This window comes from Panthera pardus, unplaced genomic scaffold (genome assembly GCF_024362965.1).
Source record: "Panthera pardus isolate Hobbes unplaced genomic scaffold, ASM2436296v1 HiC_scaffold_2, whole genome shotgun sequence".
NCBI classification, from domain to species: domain Eukaryota; kingdom Metazoa; phylum Chordata; class Mammalia; order Carnivora; family Felidae; genus Panthera; species Panthera pardus.
The window spans coordinates 70,050,665-70,074,228 of record NW_026526765.1 but is presented as its reverse complement, the minus strand read 5'-3'; the positions used below and the strand labels follow the sequence as shown (position 1 = coordinate 70,074,228).

The window sequence follows — 23,564 nt, the reverse complement described above, 5'->3', positions numbered from 1 at the left end:
TGTTTTTAATAAGTTAAATGTTCCTTATACCAAAATTTTGAGCTATTTGTGAACACAGCTAGTTTCTAAATCAAAATCACTGGAAGAGTCCATTTTTTAAAAAAATGTTAAAAGGAAAAATATTTCAACTCCTAAGATAGTCTTCTGTTGTTTTTGAGGGTTTCCCAAAATTCAAACAGACATACCTGCAGATTTCTTAAAGTCAATATGAGTTAGAATTTTATGTATAATTGGAATGCCTGGTTAATTTCAGCCTGTCAATTTTGTTTTTCTCCTAAGAGGCCTTTGAGGTTCTTTAGCACAAAAGAGTAGTTCAAGTAAACCTACTCTTTTATTTATTTATTAAATGATGTCTGATAGCTAATGTCTTGCTTCAATGTCATTAATATGTAGCATTTATTTAATGTTTAGATAATTTTAATAAAAAAGTGATAACATCTTCTGTCCTCTTGGAGTTTATATTGTGAGTGTGAGGTTGGGCTTCCAGATGCTGGCTTGTATAACAGAATGATTAATACCATTCCTTGAAATGAGAGACTCCCAAAAAAGGGCAGCTTGGAAGTTTTCAGTTCAGTATGAAATATGTTGACTTTTTCTGTCTTTACGGTAACCAAGTAGAGAAGTCGCATATGTACACATATATATCCTATATGTATGTATATGTACATATATATACCTATGTATATAAGTATGTACCTGTGTATATTAGTATATATAGGATGTATATATATACACACAAACGCATATATAGGATTGTAGCTCAATGGTAAAGTCTCATTTGGAGATTTAAATTCTGAGTGGGCTTGGCTTAGGTGGTAATTGAAGTTGGGACATGTAAAATGTTACCTAGGGAGGAAGTATAGAGTGAGGAGAGAGGATACCAGAAGCCAGTGGATCTTGAAAGCACATGACCATGTTTTGCCTGTAGGGGGAGAGTGGGTCAGGGCAATAAATGTTTCATGTAAGAGGAGTATATGGTCAATAGAGGAGAATTATTCCATGAGGTCAAGTACAATAGTAAGAAATGTCCTTTGTCAGATTAGTAAAATGAAGTTTGTTGGGTTTCTTAAAAGCATGTGCTTTGCTTGAGTGATGAGATGAAAGCGAAATGGGAGCTGATTGAGGAATGAGTGGGAGGAGAGAAAAGTGGAGACAGGAAGCGTAGATAACTCTTTTAGGAATTTTGTTTATGGAGAATAAGCAGTAGCAGGAGGAGGGTGTGTGCTGAAGAGAGCAGTTCCCTTCCTCTTTTCATCCTTCCTTCTCTACCCTTCTCCATCCTTTCTCCCTTACTGCTTCTCCTTTTTTTTCCTCTAAGAACAATTTAAACATGTATAAAAGCTGATGGAATAGGAAAAAAAAAACAACAAGTTTTCAGAGAAAAAGAGATCTGTTAGGTTCTTGTAATGTTTAATGTTCTTGGGAGAGCAGGAGGGGATGAGATACAAAGTAGTAGTAGAGAGGTCAGCCACAAATGAGAGACAGCTCCATATTTCCAAATGGGGAAACAGATTAGAAGGGAAGAGAAGTAATAGATCTGTAGATCTGAAAAGGCAAGATGAAGGGATTTCTGACTTGTAGTTTCTTTCTAAAGAAGCTGGAGGGGGTAGAATGGGGCAGTTTTAGGCACAAGAAGAGTGGGAAAGGTTTGACAATAACAGTGGGAGAGTAAGAAGTGAGTTGGCCAGAGAAATGTAGAGGTACTGTCAGATATTTGGTACCCATTAGAAAGTAATAATCATGTGGTTCTCTCCAGCTGTGATGAATTTCTTGAGTGCATGCTCAGAGAGAGCAGATGTTTGGATCTATCCAACTATCCAGGTTTGGGGTTTGTTACATGGGTGCAACTAAGAGATAGAATAGCACAGGATTTAGAGTATTGGCAAGAGCATCACTGAAATGATACATTATGGCATCTCAGATAAAGAGAGAAGAAAGGAGAAGGTGATTGATTGGGAGAAACAAGAAGACTCAAAGCTTTAGGGTCCAGTGAGGTTGAAAAATGGTGATAGTGGTACTGGTTGAAAGCAAACTAATGGGGTAAGAGATTGTGACCAGAAAGAGAGGCACTTTCATTAGTTAATTTGGAGCTGTTACATGTGATGATAATATCCAAGAAGCCATGAGTGATGTAAAGTAGAAGAATATGTTTCCCCTTCTAACCCCACAGAATGAAAGCTTTGTGATAACGTTTCTTGAAAATGAATTTTTCAGAGTAATATTTCTTTCCCAAAAAGAGTACATGTACTAATGTGTGACTAGGGCTCTGAGACATACTGCATCTAAGAAACCTATTTAAATTTGATTAATAGAGCAGTTCTAAAATTTATGGGACTACTGAACCTTTTGTGGTATAACATCTGTTAATCATCCAAACAAGGGTTTTTCCAAACATGTTGAGCAATTATTTTGAATTTCATGTGCTGAAACTGTTAAATTAAAAGGAATAAACAAAAGTAATTATCACAACAAAATACAACATAACACAATAAGCATTTTTTACAAAGAATTTATAATTATGTTAGTGTATTTCAAGGTTTGTTTTTCTATTAAAAGTAAATATATGCCCAAAACATAGAAAGGTAAGTTAGTGTATTGTTTTGTTAGTGACAGTTGTGACTTTTATAATTGTTTATTGGAAATCTTTAATTGCTAGTAGATAGTCTAGGAAACTCTGCTATAGTGGTTCCATGTAATAGTCAATCAAGGCAGTATAGTTAAAGCACAGAAGAGAGTTTATCTACTCATGTACCTGGATAGATCCAGAGATTCCAACCACGTCATCAAGAATTTGTCTGTCATCATTTGCTCAGCTCCACCCTCTGTTGTACTGACCTCATTCTCAGGCAGTCGTTCCAATAGTCCTATAGTGTGGCAGCTTCTCTCAGAGGGCTGAGGGTGAGACAAGTGCCTGATACCCAATGGACTTCTAACACAGATCTCTCGCTTGGATTTTATTTGCTGGTAATAGATGTGCAATATTATAAGCACCACATTCCTGTCTTTAAAATTTATTATATTCTGTTTTTTTAAATTAAATTTTGGGATTTCTTTTTTAGGTCCCACAGTTTCTGTTTCTAATAAATAAAATCTTGACTGAGGCCTTAAAACTCCTAACCATTCCCAGTTACTACTTCCAGTAACAAAAGGCTCTCTGAACTGAGAGCAGGATTACTGATGCGTGTGCACGTATGAGATACGAAAAAGTGAAACCATTCAGGGAACTTTTTAGATGAAGTTGGAAACTTAAAACATAGTTTATACAAAACTGAAGTATATATATAGTAGACTTTATAATATCCAACGAAGGTCTTCTGCTCCAAATACAAAACCAGTCTAACTCATCTTCCCTATTCCCCAAAAGCAATAAACAAAAGAAAACCAACCAAACCAAAATAATAAGAATGAATACTTTTTAGTTGACTGGAGTTTAAGCCTTCAAATGATCTTCTGAGGAGTATAGACTCGAACTCTGAAGGCCTTTTGTGGTAATTGACTACCTTGGAAAACGGTAGTTGGACACAAGTCTCTGTAACTTTTGATGAATGAATGGCTTTTTTCTTTGTGGTACTGAAGATCCTTGACTTGTATCTTTGTACATTTTCTTGGTTTGTGAATAAAGGCTGATAAAAAGATGACTAATAGATTACTTGTCTTATAAAATGCATAGGAATTTCTGTATCCAGTTTGGATATGGAAAGTCACAGGAGACCATATGTAAGGGCTGTAAGGTATCTTCTTAGATACATACAGTAGTGGGTATGAAGCAAAGAGAACTCTCTAGCACTCCCCCAATACTCCCCCAAAGAAACTGCAAAGCTTGGAGAGATCATCTATAGTTCCTAAAGCTGGTGGATTGACTTTGAAGCTTAATCAGGATACTGGAATCTTGTCAGGGCTTAGATTCCATTCCTAGCTGAAGGGAAATTCCTGATCTAGCTCTCAGAATGTTTGAAGCTGGTGGTGAACTGATTCAAACTAAATTGCAACAAAGGCCAGACCCAGCTTGTTACCTATAGCCCCAACCTAGCAGCGTGACAGAAAAGGGAGCATATGCTCGTCTTTCTTGAGGTAAATATTATTGGATTCAGATTCTGCTGTTCTTTTATACAAACCATTCAGCACACAATCACAAAGTATGTAACACTAAAAAGAGAAAGAGAAATAAGAAATGTGACTCACAGCTAAGAAAAGAAACAGAGGCAGGTGGCCTCGTTATTGGAATTATCAATGTCTTTAGTATAGCTATTTTTAAAATGCTAAGGGATCTAGTAGAAAACATGGGCAACGTGTGTGAAAGATGGGGGTATCACAGCAGTGATTTTGATGCTATAAAAATGGAAATTCTGGAAATGAAAAATATATTAGAACTAAGGGATTTATTAAATGGAATCAGTACTAGATCACTGAGATGTGAATACAGGTTGATAGAAAGTATCCAAATTAGAACAAAAAGGTAAAGAAAAACAGTATTTGAGATCACGAGGTGATACGTGAACGAACATACACATAATGAATCCTTAGAATCTAAGGAGAGGAGAGAAAGAGACAGGAGTAAAAAACATATCTGAAGAGACATTGGTCAAGTTGGTAAATAGAGTGGTGAGCTCGGGAGTTTGTGCAAGTGTGGCTGGAGTTGGCAAAGTGCCTCGATTTCTAGACACAGGAACCTCTAATGAAATAGTACTTTTGCTCTCATTTTAATGCATTCTTTGTCTTACTCTTTTAAGCAAAGAAGATACATGTCTTGCTTTATTATGTCCCATACTTGTTTTACAGGCAGAACCTCAGTTAAGATGAGTCTAGCCTCTTGCTTGGGTCTTGCTTGGGTCTTGTTTCCCTAGAGACATCATCTTAGTTAAGAGATATACAGTCAAGAAAGCAAGAAGAACAATATGACATTTTACACCCTCAGTTTCAGTGAACTCTATTATTTTATAAATTTTCTTAGCATTGTTATTTTAAGACAAAATCTTAATAATCATTCAAATGTTCGTTTTGCACATTTGGTTTCCAATTTCATTATTTCAGAATATGAAAATGGTTGGCTTAGCAAGCAGTCTTTCTTTCTTTTAATAAATATTCTTAATATGCAAGCATCAAAGAAAAACAGCATGACAAACTAGGTTACTAGGCAGTGAACGCTTCTAAATGATTTGTCTTCAGTCAGACCCCAATTGCTAAAATAAATCATTTACAAACTGTTTCAGTACTTAAATTCTATATCCTGATGGGAATAAAAACTCTGTATTCTTCCTTCTCCCTAGCAAATCAACACCTGCAAAAGACTAAGTTATTTGTTTATTTATAAATGCATTCCTTTTTATGAAGGACATATCGATACTTGCAGTATTTCATTTACATTATGGAGTCATTTATCAACAGACTAGAAGTTCTTTCAGGAGACAATCTTCTCTGGGGTCATAATTTTCCTGTAGTTATTTCTCACAAAATCCCTCCAAATTTCATGGCTGCTTTGCATAAGTAGTCTCAAAGATATTTGGCACTCAGCCTGGAGCTTAGCATGAATGTTATCTTTTTCTTGATCCTTATTGCCTCCTGATTTGAATATGTATCTGACTGTTCCTATAGGGCCAAATAATTACTTTCATTGTTCCTTCTAAGAATGTTATTAGATTGGCATTATTTACAGAAGCCTGTGAGAAATAATATTTGGTTATTATTTTAATGACGCATTATTAGCATAAAACACGTCCCTGTGGCATGTTTCACGTTTTCAGAGGTCAAGTTTGAGGACGCCTCAGGGAGAATGTGACTTAAGGCTCTAAGGGAGGTAACTCTGGTAACTAGCCAGCCTGATACATGGAACTCTTCTTTGGGAATTTTGCCAGTGATCAATGCAATACACATGAGTGGGGAGTTGAATAATGGTCCCAGAAATTTTGAAATGAAGACTTTATCTAGTCCAGTGTACTGTGTGCTGATATAGAAACTGAGAGCCTATGTAGTGAAGTAATTTTCCCACATTCATACTCTTTATTCCTTCTGACATCAAAACCTTATTCTTTGTACCTTAGAGCTTCCTTTAGGAGCCTTGCTCTGAGAACTCTTAACCTGCTTTTTGGTTCAAGTCGTTAATTTGTAACTTGCTACGCCATGTACATATGTTGTCATTTGGTAGAGCTGCTGATTTTTGCCAGTTACTCCAATCAGCAAAGTCTTGATTCTTGCCTTTTCTATCTTTGCTTGTGCTTCAGTAAGCAGAGGATGATGGAGGTAACCTGAGAGCCTGCTTTTTATTGCAGTTTGGGATTTTTAGTGAAGAATAATTTCAAAACCTGATAGGTATAGTTTTACTTGAACTGTAAGTAGTTTAGGTATTGTTTCTTAGAGTTATTTTTTTAAAAATAGATAATAGGGAAACTTTTAATTATTATGAAACACTTTCATATACATATGGAGAGAGAGACTGCGGGAGACAGAAATTGTGAGACCCTTCAGTTAATTTTAAAATAATGAAAATGAAAAACTATTTTTGAGTGAGATGTGAAACTGATACCTCATCTAGAACTTTTTTTTCAAGATAGGTTTACAGCTACACTTATGACATTTTTCTGGGCATCTCATCAGAATATTATTTCATGATATCGCCCCTCATATCCCCCCCCCCCTTCACTGACCCCCAGCTCCCTCCACTGTGAGGGGCCATCCTGTTGCTGGAGCTAATGCTTGTGTTTATTATCTGGAGAAAGTTCTTTACCTTGTCATAGCTTGAGGTGGGCAAAAGGAGTGCATCAATGCCAGCCCTAGCAGGCCTATAGGTAGTATTAGTCACTGTATCCGTGGTAATTGAAGGGAAGATTTTCAGTGTTAATTTCTGAAGTAGCCTTGTAATTCACTGATATAAAAATCAACTGTCAGTGAATTCAGCACATTCTGAGGTATTATGTGACCATAATTTAAAGTTGATATATAATGCTATGTAGACCAACTTTAGCAAGTGAGTTTCACGTTTTATTTGTGGAAATTTGGGCACCAAGTGAGCTGACACTGGTTAAAGTTTTGTGTAAACTTTATTTGTATTTAATTTTTCCTGTAAGAGAACTTAAGGTCTACTTATTGTTTGTGATAATACATTTTTTAGATCAACCTATTTAAAGAGTGCCTTTATTTTTTTTAAGTTTATGTATTTTGAGAGAGAGAGCATGGAGGAGAAGGAGAGAGAGGGAGAGGGAGAGGATCCCAAGCAGGCTCTATACTCTCAGTGCAGAGACCGATGTGGGGCTTGAACGCATGCACTGTGAGATCATGACCAGAGCCAAAACCAAGAGTTGGATGCTCAACCAACTGAGGCACCCAGGCGTCCTTAAAGAGTACCTTTGAATGAAAGGATGTATATTTTTTTATTAGTTGTATCCCTTTGACCACACAATAGATTATGCTTTACCACTTAATACAAAAGAAGCAGGTTTTGAAGTGTTCTTTACCCCAACCTGAACCTATCTGTTAAATTTATCTGGTGTTGGTTTCTTAAGAATATGATTTCTTTTTTAATATTAACAAAAGGTTTTTTGGGGAAATGGTTATCTTTCCTGTCATAAGATTTGATGCCAAGATGTAGCTTGAGGAGAATTACTGTTGTTGTTTCCGTGCATATTATTAAATCATATACAAATAAAATGCTTTCTAATAAGTAAAGATCTCTCCTGAATTTTTGACTTTTCTGCATAACCTCTCATGTGCTTTTCAGTTCTTATGGTTCTTGTAGAAATTCCCCACTTGAGCTGGAGAGTAGAAAACCATAGCCACTACAGTACTTTTCAGTATGTGTGCTATATATAATTATATCACTCTATGAAAACACATTATATTATACATTATACTATAAATATAAATATGGGTAAACATATTACATACTTTAAATATATTACTACATACAAACATACTACATATACTATATACTATATATAAATATATTGCTATGTGTTATACTAGTGTTACCATTTGTAAGATTATTTTAAACGATTAATATGTGTATATTTGTAGAATGAAAAGAATATTAGTACTGCAACTATTAGAATGAAAAGTAAATGAAGTGGGAGACAGAAGTTGAGTTTCAGAAACTACCGTGTTTATCAGAGAGCATATGGCTACAGATGTCTGCATTTACTACAGAGAGACACATACCCAACATGTTAGAGACAAAAGAAACAGAAGATGTTATTTGTGGCCTGCTTTAGTTATTTTCCAGGGATGAGGAAAATTGAGCATCACAGCTGATGGAAGACATGGAAATACAGCATGTGGCAATAAGGTCTTGAGTTCTTTTGCCTGCTGCTGATTAACAGTTGAAATGTAGTCATTATTGGAAAATTGACCACCTTCCATTACAAGCCCTCACACATGCTTCTTTGTTACCTTCTGTTTTTCATTTTTGTTCTTCTTTTTCTTCTTTTCTACCCTCTTACCCAACCCTTAACTTGCATTTGTTAAATGGATCTGAAGATATGAAATTTTCAGGAAAAGTTTCCTTCAACTGTGGTGCATGATACTTGGAAATATTTATCCTAAAGCAAGTAGCAGTCTGGATTGACTTCCCTTAGTGGAGTTCTACCATTATCCCCTTCCTGTTTTACTTTTTCATCATCATCCTTCTCCAGTGATCGCGTCATCATCATCGTCATCATGGTCGTGTGAATCTTTGTGAAATTTCCTAGCTAGTTAGGCAGCCCTGGGATTCACTGTTTAAAAAAATGTGTTCAATATAGTTCTCCTCTCTTTTCCCTATTATTTTCTTTCTTGAAAATCCCTTACAACTATAGTGCTATCTGAAATCTGTGTTAGACTGGTTCCTTTTAAATTGTCTTTTTTTTTCTTCTCCTGCATGTTAATACTTGAATTTCCCATGAAATTCCCATGAATTTCCTTTGCATTTCTCATTTTCTCTCCTCTTATGAATTTTTATTTCTTTCTTACTGCTCCCCAAATCAAGACATTTCTTGAGGGACCAGGAAAGTAAGAAACTATAAAGTTTATATGCATTTGATTATTTGTCATCTTAAATTTCAGGATTATGTTTTATTTAGTTGGAAGATGTGATAAGCGGTGGATAAATACATAAATACCCAGCATAGATGTGTGTAAACTAGTTTACTATTGCTGAAGGCTTCTCTCTTAATCTCTCCAGGAAAGAAAGGAGAGGCTCTCCAAGTTTGAGTCTATTCGTCATTCAATTGCTGGAATAATTAGGTCTCCAAAATCTGCACTGGGCTCTTCAACAGTAAGTAGGATGAACTCTATGTGCTACTGAAAATAGTCATTGTCTAGCTTCTTTCTTTTTCTTCTCTCTCTTTTTTTTTTTTTTGGCTTCTTTCTGATAAACAGTGAATATCGTATGTAAATTTGTCCTTACAAATAGAAAACAAGGTACATTATATAGCTTTTTATATGCATATGAATCTATTCATATATGTATAGAGTAAAATTACATGTAACACTGATATGGGAGGAAAGAAATAAACTTTTATTGCAGACTTCCTGTACTACAGACAAATAATTCTAGGAAACATTTTATGTATTTTGTGGCTTTATTAGAAGAAGAGCATAGAACATTTATTTTCCAGTGAAACATTTTTTAATGATAGGAATTATTATCTATGTATTTTTGAAAATATTAGTTTATATGCATGTTCATATTTTTAAAAACATTTTAATTTTATTCAAGTCTGTTTGAAATTTGGGTTTGGCATAACAATGTGGTGCATAGAATATTATAAATCTCTAGGTAACAACAGCCATAGGCAAACAAGATGAAGTATATTCTTTTTCCATTTATATATAAAATTTTAAAGTATTTTTCTTACTTCATTATCTTTCAAACTAAATTATCAAACTTTTTTTCCTAGCTATCCCTCATTCACAATAGAGCTTTAAGATGATGGTCTTATTGAATGATGATCAAAACAACAATATTCAGTACAAATTAATTATGTGCTTTCCCTCCCATCTTTTCCAAGTTTCTACATCATAATATCTTAATATTATTTCTTGTTCTTTAAAAGTTTAGCTGTTTAAAATAATGTGACCTGGTCTTATTTAGAAAAACAAAGTATTTCCTAACTATAGATTAGTAAAATGTCACATTTTGGATTTTATTTGCTATGATTCCTTTTGAATATGTAACACGGGTTCCCATATTTATTCCACTCAAGCAACATTCTTTTTATACACAATTAAGGCAAAGCATCGGGTATTTTAATTAAAAAGAAAGAAAATTATATTTTTATATAAAAGAGATTTTCTACTTCAGTGTTAGCCTTCAATGCTCCTATTGTCATTTCTGATATCCAGAAGTGTTCTATGGCAATAGGGAGGGGCTGTGAACTCATCAGAGCATCTTCTGTGGCATTAATACAAATGAAAATAAAAATAATTTTAGGGAAAAACTGCATGATAGAGTAAGTCTCTTTTAAGACCCATATCCTACTCTTGTTTTCTTAAGTTAATGACTTGCAACTTCACAGATAAATAGTAGTTCATAGGACTTAATTTATTATGATTTGATGTTCAAAATAAAGTATAGGAGACTTGATTAGGAATCTGTGGCCAATTCTGGAGACTATGAGGACAGGTTTTGATAACTTATTTGAAGAAAAGAAAGAAGAGCTCTTGAAAATAAATACTTAAAACATTTTTAAAAAAGAAAAAAAATAGTTCTTAAAAGAAAATGTTCAGATCTGTTCTTCAAAAAGAGAAAAAAAAAGGAACATCACTTCTTAAAAGGAAACGTTCAGATACCTCATTTGCACTTCATAAAATTATTTAACATGAAAATAGTTCAGTGAAACACTTGACATAGTTGTCATTGACTCACCTTCGTTTCACTTAGGTGAGTGGTCTTTTTGCCAGCAACTAGTAGCAGTTTATTGGTGAGCTAATTTGTGAAAGGTGATCCCTCTGCCCAATTTTCCTTTAGTAAACTATTTTACATGCTTGAGAAGGAAGGCTTATTATAAACTCAAGGTTATCTTCAGGGTTATTAGGTGTAAAATTAGGAGAGTGGAATTTAGAGCTTCAAGTTTTAGCTAGTGACAGAAAAATAAGAATTCTCTGATAGTGGACATGGGTGAACACTCCCAATATTTGTTCATTTGTTTTCCCCACAACCTGGGATGCCCTGGAGACAGTTGTCTAGGAATGCAGCCATGGCTTTTGAGGCTTCAAGTTACATACATCATTTTGAAGGTCATAGTTATGAGAACTTCAGCTTTTGGCTCCAGCCAGAGCCTGTTTTGATAATCAGGGTCGATTAGAGGGTGAGAGGGTTTTTTTTCTTTCGTGTATGTAAAGACGTGCTCATTTACATATAGAAACAGAAGAAATCCAGTTAGTTCAAAATGATGACGTTATATAGAGTTGGCTATCCTAAAATTACGTCAGACATAATATGCACAATCTTAATGAATTAATGGTACAAATCATAACTCTGTAATCATTGAAGGTATTTACATGTTATTTTTTCCATTTAAAAGTGGTCTTTACGTTATTCTTAAGTAAAATTACCAAATTGACAGTCACTGACATAGGTAAAAGTTTGGTGTTAACAAACTGCTGTTAGCTGAAATAAATTGAAGTGCCTTTCCCACAAAGCATGTACCTCATTCAAATACACATTGTGATCGGTTTTTCATAAATTATGAACATCCTCAAAGCTATGAAATGCACATTTCTTCTAAGAAAATGCTCTCTCTGTAACTGAGAATTCTAGAGAATGTTCACTTCCTCAGGGCCCAGTTGGTGCATCTTCAAGCTGAAGACGATCATTGCTTTATCAGCCCTTTGGTATTCCCTGATTTATTTAGTAAGCTCACGAACCAAAAAGATTGAGGCAGTCTGCGGTTTATGACGCTATTCTTCACTAGGAATAGATGTGCACAACCTTTTCTCTAAAATGTTAGTTATCTTAACATTATTTGAAGGAGGGGTTTTCCCCTCAAATACACGAGTAATTGAGGTCTTGAGTCTTAATATGAATGTGAAGGTTTCAGGTGTTAAGTGTGATAATCTATGTATTAGAGACTACTAAATCATAATTAAAATTTTTTTCTGACACAATATGGTATTTTTTAGAGTATTCTTATTTGATAAATATAAAACAGAAAGAATTTTTTATTGTTCTAAATGATTTTTTCTCTATAAAAAACTTACAAAAATTACATAGTTAAGCATATTTAAAATATTTTATAGTGGTATACATCACATAACATGAAATTCACCATTTTAAAGTGTACACTTAGTGGTTTTTAGTATACTGACTGTGTTTTGCAACTATCACTACTGTTGGCTTCCAGAACATTTCCATCTCCCTTATAGGATACTCCATACCCAATGGTAGTTAGTCTCAGTTCTCTCCTTTTCCCATTTTCTGGCAATCATTAATCCACTTTTGAAGGCTATGTCTGTTCTGGGCATTTCACATAAAGAGAATCCTATAATATGTGACCTCTTGTGTCTAGTCTTTTCCAGTTAGTATAATATTTTCAAGGTTCATCTGTGTTGTAACATGTGACAATACTTCATTCTTTTTATGACTGGATAATGTTCTGTTATATGAATTTATCACATATTGCTTATCCATTCATCAGCTGATGGAAACTTGGGTTGTTTCCACTTTTTGGCTGTTAGGAATAATGCTGTAGTGAACACTGATGTATAAGTTTTTACGTGAACATGTATTTTTCAATTCTCTCCATCATATACCTGGAAATTGCTGGGTCATATGGTGATTCCATGCTTAAGTTTTTGAAGAACCGCCCAACAGTTTTCCACAGTGGTTGCACTCTTACATTTCCACTAGCAGTATATGGATGTTCTAATTTCTCTACAATGTCATCCACACTTGTTATTTTCAATTTTTAAAATTATAGTCATACTAGTGGATGTGAAGTGGTGTATCTTTTATTTGCATATTCCTAATGACTAAGATGTTGAACATCTTTTCACATGCTTATTAGCCACTTGTATACATTCTTCAGAGACAAGACTGTTCATTTTCTTTGAACACTTTTCAATTGGATTGCTTTTTAATTCTTGAGTTATAAGTGTTCTTTATATATTTTGCATACAAGCCCCTCATCAGATATATACTTTGCAAATGTTTTTTTCTCATTTTGCAGATTGTCTTTTTATTTTCTTGATAGTGCCTTTGACAAAAGTTTTTAATTTTAACAAAGTCCAACTTATCCATTTTTCTTTGTTGGCACATGTTTTTGATGTCATATCTAAAAAACTGTTGTCTAATCCGAAACCATACAAATTTTCACCTTTAATTTCTTATGAGTGTTTTATAGTTCTACCTTATATATATAGGTCTTTGATCCATTGTGAGGTAATTTTTGTATATGGTACACAGTGGAGGTCCAAATCCATTCTTTTGTATGTGGGAACATTTAATTTAAAATCCTAAAAAAGTAACAACTATGAAATCACTGTTTCTTTATTCAAATTAACATATAAAAATTAGAAGTATAAAGTATAATTTTAGATAAAATAAGGAAATTAATCACATTTTACATAGGGAAATGAAATTAGTATTAATCTTTATGTTATTCCCATTGGGCTTGCCATAGCTATTTATTTCAACATATTTAATAGTGTAGCTACAATGTAGAGCTTATTTGAAGACAGTCTCATGGAATAATACTTCCATCAACAGTGTTGATGGCAGGGAGAGTGTAAGATAATTAGGTGATAGATGAATTTGGCTTTAATCGAATTATAGCATCTGATGGTGTATGTTTAATACTTATTGTTATGATCAGAATAGTATTTTACTATAACAGCTGCAAGAATGTGTTCTTTTTCTCAATGTGCTAAAAGCTTGAAATAACCAATCATTAGTACTTTTGGACTCTGAGAACTACTGTACATCCAGCATCTCCCCATGCTGCAGGAGGTTATAATTTTGCTTTAAGAACTATTTCTCAGAGACTGCTTCTGAAGTCAGGGCCAGAGATATTAGGATTAATTGCATAATCTGGAAGCCTACTGTAACCATGCATGTCCATTTCCATTGGAAGTCTTAGAGCCACATTATATTTAATGAGATCTGTTCTAGTCATATCAAGAATACTTCCCTTTCTCAGAGCCCTCTTTTTACTGCAGGATTTCCCTACAAGTGTTGGAGCAAACAACTTGTTCCATCTTACATCCCCTTGTGAGTACTAGTTGTATCACTGATCTGTGAAGTGTATAACGCCTTTCTAATAGTAGCACTCTCTGAAAAATGTACTTTAAAACCAGAATAAAGCACATCTTGGTCCAAATAACTGTTCTTAATAATTCAAAAGAATTATTAAATTATTCAACTCTTGCCTCCTTAAGATTCATATTTTTCTATACTGTATTGGCATATATGCTATTTCAATTTTAGAATCACTTCATACTAAAATTTAGAAAATAAGAACATTGGGAAATAAAGATATGCTTCCATTATATAGAATAATATAGCAAATAAGATTTTCTTGCTTGCTTCTTTTCAAAAAATTAGAAAATTATCGTTCAGCTATGTTTAAGTCATACAGCGATATAATGCTAGTAGTATTATAATGCTTAGCTACCACCATTGGCATAGGGAAATGCAGTTTTTTTTCAAACATAACATAATAAACTGCTTGTGTTCTTTAGTGTTCTCCTTTAAGCCTAGGAGAGCAACCTTGTACTTACTTTAACAATGCATATTGTTAAATTCAGGTTAAATATTATATATTTTAAACTTTAGTTGTCTTCGTTTGCTCTTATGGTTTTAATTTATCTCCCCTCCTTGTAGTCACTCCTGTCCCCCAGACCAAGATGTAGAAAATGCGAAAAAAGGGAAATAAAAATAAAAATTCTTGTGTTGTATCACTGCCATACATACACTGAATTCTACTGTCCAGTTAGTTATGTTTAGGAAAATTAAGTATTATTCTCAGAATTGCTAGTTTTGAATCATTATCACACATAATTTTTAAGAAAGACTTGTCAGATTTATTTTCTATAACCTATACTTTTACTGTATAGAGAGCAAATATCTGTTTTTTAAGACCTTTTTTTAAAATGCTTATTTATTTTTGAGAAAGAGGAGACAGAGTGGGAGTAAGGGAGAAACAGAGAGAGGGAGACACAGAATCTGAAGCAGTCTCCAGTCTCCAGCTGTCAGCACAGAGCCTGACACGGGGCTCAAACTCATGAACTATGAGATCATGACCTGAGCTGAAGTCGGATGCTTACCGACTGAGCCACCCAGGCACCCTCTTCTTTTATACGTTTGAGCAAATGCTTAAAGCAATGATCTGATCATGTCAGACTGATACTGTATTCTTCACAAGCAATCGCAACTTGATGATGAACATTTAAATTTCCTGAGATATGAGTTATTAGATGATCTGGTAATAGTTTTAGTTGATATGTATAACATGAAATTAGCACTGAATACAGTTAATTGACCTAAATGTGTTATTAGTGATATTGTGGCACATTGTATATATAATATTGTATGAGCTTAAGGAAAGAATATTTGTTAACGAAAAAATAAAAGTGTAGAAAACATGCAGTGAAATGATCAGATAAAAGAGGATGAATGAGAGTCATGAGTACAATTGGAAAAAGCAAATGGATAAAAATACTAAAGTGAAAAAAGAAAATGATTACTAATAAAGAGAAGAGTACAGGAACTAAAGAAGAAAAAAAAAGTCAGAGCAAATCAGAAGGTATAGGAGGAAGCAGAAGCATTAAAACAAAAATGAAAGACCTTTAGAAAATATATTTTGCTAGAGATAGTGTCTCTTATGAAAGATCCAAGAAGGTGCACAAAAAGGCAATCAAGGAAATGGGAAGTTGTGGAAGTAAAGCTAATATTTGAGTTTGGCCTACTTGTCTATCTTTTTAGGTAAAGTTTTGGAAAGAATTATATTAGAATGCAAATCTGATCAGCATGTAATTCTGCCTAGTTTTGATGCTAGGCAACAGTTATATTATTAGCTAAAGACTAAACAAACTCAGGTTCTCAGAAAGTACAACAAATCAAGAAATTTGTGAGTAAGAGTTTTGTTGCTAGTTGTGGAAGATAAACATTAGGTGAAGTACCTTTATTTTGGTTAAAGATATCAGTGCGTGAAAAAAAGTGATAAATTCTACCTTACTGCTAAAAACATTAGAATTTGTAGAATACAGATAGACCTTAGTGCCTCATAAAGACAGAACCCTACTGTATTTAATTTACATCCTGTTTGTCTAGCCTGAGGCAATGATCATTAAGATCAAATACCTGGGCTATTTTTTATTTTTCGTTGTTTTAAGAGTTAACTCATTCAATAAATTCAAAATGGAATTGTTTAGTAATTTGAAAAAAATGTGGCAAGAAGAACATTATTATTCATATTCTCATTTTATGTTTTTATTCAACTGTCAAACCCTAAATGATGTAAAATATATTTTCTACCTATGGTTACATTTTTCTTTCACTGAAAATAGCTTTTACTACCACCAGGCAGATTCCTTTTCAATAGACCTTTTCCAACCTTTTGCAACTGATTGGTGATTCTTTTACCTCTGAGTGTATGATGTTTGATTCCTAATCTCAAGTTTTCCAGTGATAAAATTAAAAGGGTCTTTATGGAATTTTTGAGAAATGTTGAAAATCCTGAGTTACTTGGTCTCACCCCAATGTAATATTAAATTAGATTTGAAATAATTCTTTACTTAGATTATTAAATTAATGGCTAAATTTATGTAAGAATAGAAAAGGTACTTAAATATCATTTTTATAATTAAAAAATTATTAAACATTTTTATGTTTGTGTTGAAGTTTTACTTAGCTTGTTCAAGTTCCTTGAGAGGTTTACTTATATATTTTCCATGGTGTTTTACTTTAGGTTTTTTTTTTTTTAATCATTTCTTAGGTGCCTAATTTTAATAGAATCTAGACTTTGATTTTTTTTAAGATTTTATTTTTTTTAAGTAATCTCTCCACCCCACATGGAGCTCAAATCTACAATCATGAGATCAAGCGTCACATGCTCTACCGACTGAGCCAGCCACGCACTCTTGATTTTTTTTTAATATTTTTCTTTACTTCTCAAAAAGGAGCTCATATGGCACTGAAATGTTTGACATAAAGGCATACAAATCTTCTTTACGTTCTTGAAAATTATCCCGAAATAGGATAAGAAAAAAATAGGCTCTTATTCTTTCCTCAAGAAAAAAATATTTTCATTTTCTAGTATTGACTACCCATTGCATCTTCATTTATACCAATTATTTGATTTGACTAATCCCAGTATGTTTTTACTGGACTATCCTTTAAGAACCAGGTCCAGAGAAAATAACTAAACAGCTAGCCCAATTAATCAGGAAAGATTGTCTTATCAAGTATAACTCAGTAATTGTATTAGATTAACTATAACTTTAAAAAAAGAAGCCCCCTCCTCTCCATATCTTGGGCAAAATTTTTAGATAACTTACTGACAAGGAAAAATCTTTCCCTACTGGTATTTGAAGTAAAAAGCTTCATTTCCTTTGTGATGTAATTATGACAGCTCTTGGGATGTTGGATTTTGTTGCTGAAACATTCTACCTTCTATTACTAACAAGCTTGCAAAATTGTATTGGAATTTAATTAAAATCATATTAATAAAAAGATTCCTTCCAATGCTTGCAGAGAAGTCCCTGTGAAACCTGATAGACCCAGACAGGGGATGGGTGGGGGCTTTCCTACATATGTGTAGTTCACATGCACACTCACAGTTCAGCTTACATTTTATATTGTCTAGGAGCTGGGGAACACCAGCTCTTTATTTCAAAGAAACTAATAAATCCAAACAACTGGTGTATAATCCCTGTGAAATAGTAATATAAATTATTTCCCATTCACTTCTTTTTTTTTAAAGCAAACAAATAAACAAACTTAGATGTTCTTTCAGGATGATTTTTTTTCCCCCAAAGAGATTCTTCACATTCAAATCCTTAAATGAATTTCTTGGTGTTAGCTCAGCTTTTGTGCTTCAAATGCCCTTCTGACTTAATGAATACTCCAGGCTCTGCATTTTTCCAGTTCTAAATAAATCAAAATTTGGGAGGATAAGTTGAATAGGATAAGGAATGAGGCATGTGACATCCTTGTTTGCGATGCCTTTCTAATAGGTAGACCTTCTTGAAAGATAATGATAAAAACAAGTTCTTTGCAAAGAGGTGACATTGAATTTCTTGTTTTATTGATTTTTTATGAAAAAAAATTTTTGCCATGGGCAGTGCTTGGAAATATTTCTATTACAGTAAAAATGTTGGTGTTTGTTATAGTGAGATACGCTGTGATAAAATTTTGGGAAAGATATATTTAATAATTTTGGCGACCTGCTTTAAGAATGATAAACTATTAGTATCAGTATACACAAAGAGTTAATTTTGTGTGGATAATGCATTGGTCTTTAAAAGCACTGTTATCTCATAGCTGTGGCTGGTTCTTTATGTAATTTGTTCTTTAAATCCGTTTGGGGGAACACAATTAAAATTTTCTGGAAATATTATTTAATCATAATTAGTACTAAAAGAATGAGTCTTGTTTACCTTACAAAAAATTTTCATGTAAGTCATACCATGTATATATTAAAGGAATTAAGTATATCATAAGTGGAAGTAATAGAAACCAAAATGTGAACTCTTCTTTGAAGTCTCTTTGGGATTTTTCAGGGTTCTTTTTTTTTAATCATTAGGATGGGTTTTAGATCATATAAAATAGAACTTGTACCAATATCTTTTGGGCCTCTTCAGTGGTACAAAACAATGAAGACTGTCTTCAGAACTAGTTTTCATTTACCACAAAGATTCACACTTTGTCCCTATATACAGTTCATCATGTCAGCCTGAGAAACCTTATCTATGAGTATTTGCCTTTCATTTATTATTAATTCTAATTTCCAATTTATACAATTGGGGAAATTTATAAATTACTTTCTCATGAGACATTGTGCATATTGTATTCTAAGAATCCTAAGAGTTAGTGCACATTTTTGTACCTCAGCCATAGAGTACTCTTAACCATTCAGTTCAATTTAGTTCTTTGGATGATAAAAACGTACCTTTTACTTGTAACTAGAAACTGTTTCCATCTATTACCAATTAGAAAATTTCAAGGAGATATAATTAGTTCTTTAGTTATCTGTTATTCGGTATTAGCATTTGAAGCCTCCTAAAATAACAGATAATTTTGCCATGCTCATGGCGTTTCCTGCCATGCTCATGGCTAATATTCCTCCCTTGTTTTTGCCACATGTTTGTAATTTCATGTTAGTGATTTTCAATGATACTGCATCTCCTAAGGCTTTATTGGCCATTGCTCTACAGGGTCAGGACCAGACATGTGGCAGAGGTAATGGTTAAAGAAGTCAGGGGAATGAGGGCAAGAATGGGAAGGTATAACAGCAGGGCAGCATCTAATAAAGCCTTAGATATTGCTTCTAAAATATAGCATATGGGCAGTCTACCGCCCATGTCATTGAGAGTTTTCCCATAAAAATAATTAACTCAACTTTTGATTTAAATGAAAATGAAGTCATTTTGTGACAATTTTCTGATAATACCCCTTTTATCGTAATTATCTGGTTGGTAAATTTTAAATCTATGGATTTACTTTATGATATGATGAATAAGATTATAAATTCCAACACTAAATGCTAATATTGTGCTCCAGGAGATACATATCTTTTTAATTATGAGAAATTCAGATTCATTATGTGACTTTTAGTCAGTTAATTAAAAGGAGGAACATAAGTAAGAAGTATTTATAATTACTATAAATTTTACCAGCAAGAATTCCTATTTTCTCTAATTTGTTTCTTTTTTTTTTCCAATGTTTGCTCAAGTACTCTGATGCAGTCCCCATAAGTGAGAAGCCCCTGGCAGAACAGGACTGGTACCACGGTGCAATTCCCAGAATAGAAGCACAAGAACTTTTAAAACAACAAGGAGACTTCTTGGTGCGAGAAAGTCATGGGAAACCTGGTGAATATGTCCTTTCTGTATATTCTGATGGACAAAGGAGACACTTTATCATACAATTTGTTGATGTACGTTTCCAATTTAGTTTATATGTATATTTTGACATAATTCATTGCAGTAAAATTATAATAAGAGGGTGAATAGTTTGTGATAAATGCCTGTAACACTTTGTGTTTAGTATTTAGTTTTACTTTGTCTTGAATTTCTTCAATACAGTGTGCCAAAATTCACTAAAATGTTAATCTTGTTAAGGAAATATGTATTTTTAAATATTAGAAATTAAAAATAGTTGTTACACATTTAATTCATTTTTGAAGTTTATTAATTCATTTAAAGTTTATTTATTTATTTTGAGAGAAAGAGAGAGAGTGTGAGCAGGGCAAAGGCAGAGAAAGGAAGAGAGAGAATTCCTAGCAGGCTCTGCACTGTCAGCAGGGAGTCTGATGAGGGGCTTGAGCCTATGAACTGCAAGGTCATGACCTGAGGTGAAATTTACAGTTGGATACATAACCGACTGAGCCACCAAGGCATCCCTCAAACACTTCATTTATTAATTAATTCATTGTTAATTTTGTATAGTATTCAGACCTCACCTTGATAATAATATTTTCCTACTTTCATGCATCCAACCTACTGTTTCTAGTAGTATGTCATTCCTCATATCTTGGAAAGCTGTCATAATTTGTATGTGCCTTTAAGTTATGGATGTAGATAAACTTCCGTGTTAAAATCAGTGACCATGTTGGCTTTATTTATAAAATGGTATGTGAATTACAGAAGGAAAGGTTATTGGTAAACTGTAAACTAAAATTTATATGAATGTTTCCATCTATTTACTAAGCTCTAACAGCTACTATTTTAAAAATATGTCATACATGGGGCGCCTGGGTGGCGCAGTCGGTTAAGCCTCCCACTTCAGCCAGGTCACGATCTCGCAGTCTGTCAGTTCGAGCCCCGCATCAGGCTCTGGGCTGATGGCTCGGAGCCTGGAGCCTGTTTCCGATTCTGTGTCTCCCTCTCTCTCTGCCCCTCCCCCGTTCATGCTCTGTCTCTCTCTGTCCCAAAAATAAATTAAAAAAAAAAAATATGTCATACATTAAACAGGACTGAAATATTTCCCTTATTACCACATAGTTTAAAATGTAGGAATTTAAATTATTCTTAGAAACCAAAAGGAAAAGGTCTACTTGCAAATTATCCCTTGTCTTTAATATCACCATTTAGTTTTAAGTGACTAAAATGAATAGCATAATATATTCTAAAAATAACACATTGTTACAGGTTCACATTTGAAGATTTTATTCAGCTTCCTTCTGTCACTGAAATTTTGCAAAGATCTCTGTTACACATGAGAGTGCCTGTGTTTCTGTAAATGCCTCAGGTTTTTCACTGCCTAATTTTATTTAGTTAATTCTCACTATATAATGTTGAGATCTTAAATTAGTTGAAAAAAGAAGTTTTAAGGTGATATAGACTGGGGAGGTTTAAATTCTTTTTCAATTTGTACAGGTAAATCTTTCATGACCTAAAATTATCTCATTTCCTTCCTCATATACCTGTTGCCTGAAAGGGGCCAATAAATGGGGGAATTCATTATGAGATATTTAGTGATTGCCTATTATAGTCCAATCAAGGAGTTTATAATCCAGTAGTAGATTATAAAAGCTGTATGTAAATGAGGGGACAGGTGTACTAAGAAAGGAAGACATAAAGAAAGATGAAATTTTAGAAAGTAGGAAAAATACCAAAAAGTGGGTAAAGCACTGAACTTGGTATGAAAAGAGTTGGGTTTCTGTCCCAGTTTGTACTCTAGAAACTCTCTGGTTTGGGAAATAATGGGGGTAATAGCTGGTACCAAAATTGTGAGAATCAAATCAGTAAGTATGTATTTCATAAGGTGTAAGGTACTTTGCAAATATTAGACATTTTTACCATTATTTGATGACATCACTTGAGAGAAAATAAAATGTACTTTATATGAAATATCCATGTAATTGGACAAGTTAATTTAAAAAGTTTCTTTCAGGTTTCCATGAGATTTATTTGTGAAATTTAAATAGTAATGAATGTGTTGTTTTGGAATTTATATATTAAGGTTTGAGGTATTCACAATCACAAGTAATGCTATTTTTAAAAACATTGTCTCTGTCAACTGCAGTGTAGGATGGCAATTATTTTGAAGCTTTTATTTATTTATTTATTTTTGGCTGCATATTACAGTTACTTTTTGTTATTTGGTTTTTTTTTGTTTTTTTTTGTTTTTTTTTTTTTTTTTGAGAGAGAGAAGGAGAGGATATAGGGGCAGGAGAGGGGCAGAAAGAGAGAGAGGGACAGAGAGAGAGAGAGAGAGAGAGAGAATGAGAATCCCAAGCAGGCTCCACACCTAGTACAGAGCCCAATGCAGGGCTCAATCTCATGACCTTGGGATCACGACCTGAGCCAAAATCAAGAGTCGGATGCTTAACCAACTGAGCCAGCCAGGCACCCCCATATTGCAGTTACTTTTTTTTTAAGTTTATTTATTTATTTTGAGAGAGAAAGAAAGATGGTGGGGGTGGGCAGAGAGAGAGAGAGAGAGAGAGAGAGAGAGAACTAGTGGGAGAGGGGCAGGCTCCACACTCTGTAGTAAGCTCTACTTGGGGCTTGATCTCAGGACCAGAACATCATGACCTGAGCCGAAATCAACAGTCGGAGGCTTAACTGATTGAGCCCCCAGCAGTCCTTGCAGTTACTTTTTAACAGGTTGTGAAACTCTGCTTGCTGTGAACATTATGTGAACACTATGAATGATCAAGATGGACACAGATACTTCTAATTTTTACATTTTTCACTGTTCTAGGAAAGAATATCTATCTTTGGTCTTATTCAAGCAAGAATTGTACTTTCTTTTAATTATTCATTTATTTATTTATTTTTACGTTTTTATTTTATTTTTGAGGGAGAGACAGAGCGCAAGTGGGGAAGGGGCAGAGAGAGAGAGAGACACAGAATCTGAAGCAGACTCTAGGCTCTGAGCCTCTGAGCACAGAGCCAACGTGGGGCTTGAACTTGAGATCTGTGAGACTCATGACTCAGGACTGTGAGATCATGACTCAGGCGCTTAACCGACTGAGCCACTTTGGCACCCTAAGTTGTAATTTTTATTAGATGCTAAATTTATTAATTTTGTAAATCCAGGTGTATATATATACACACACATACATACAGGATTATCTCAGTCTCTGTAATCTTCGTTGTTATTCACTGACCTTTTCCATAGTTACTAGCCTGTTTAGGGTGCTTGATGTAAGAGACTTTGCATCTAAACATCTTTAGTGTTTGTAGCTAAACCTGTTTATTTTGTGTCATAAATGTTGATAGATTTTCACAGAGATTTAAATGGTTTTGTTCCATTTGATAAGAAAATATATACACAAATCTTTGTTTTTGTGTATGATAAAACAAAAATACATGTAGTTAGACAAAATACTCCAGAAAGAATTTCTTATTATTAATAGGAAAGTGCCAATTTATATTTCTCTAATTTATTTATATGACAGTCATTTGTTAGAAACCTATTTTTGTAGAGT

The 23,564-nt window shown here is 33.7% G+C and overlaps 1 protein-coding gene across 4 annotated transcripts in view; it reads left to right on the top strand.

Moving 5' to 3' along the window:
• Window positions 1-23,564, top strand: part of FER (FER tyrosine kinase) — a 436,635-nt gene that overhangs the window by 174,604 nt on the left and 238,467 nt on the right. For all 4 annotated transcript variants that reach the window (XM_053907154.1, XM_019450529.2, XM_053907155.1 and 1 more), the window contains 2 exons: window positions 9,149-9,241; window positions 19,860-20,063. In XM_053907154.1, coding sequence (XP_053763129.1) covers window positions 9,149-9,241; window positions 19,860-20,063 — 297 coding nt within the window. The remainder of the gene's footprint in view (window positions 1-9,148; window positions 9,242-19,859; window positions 20,064-23,564) is intronic.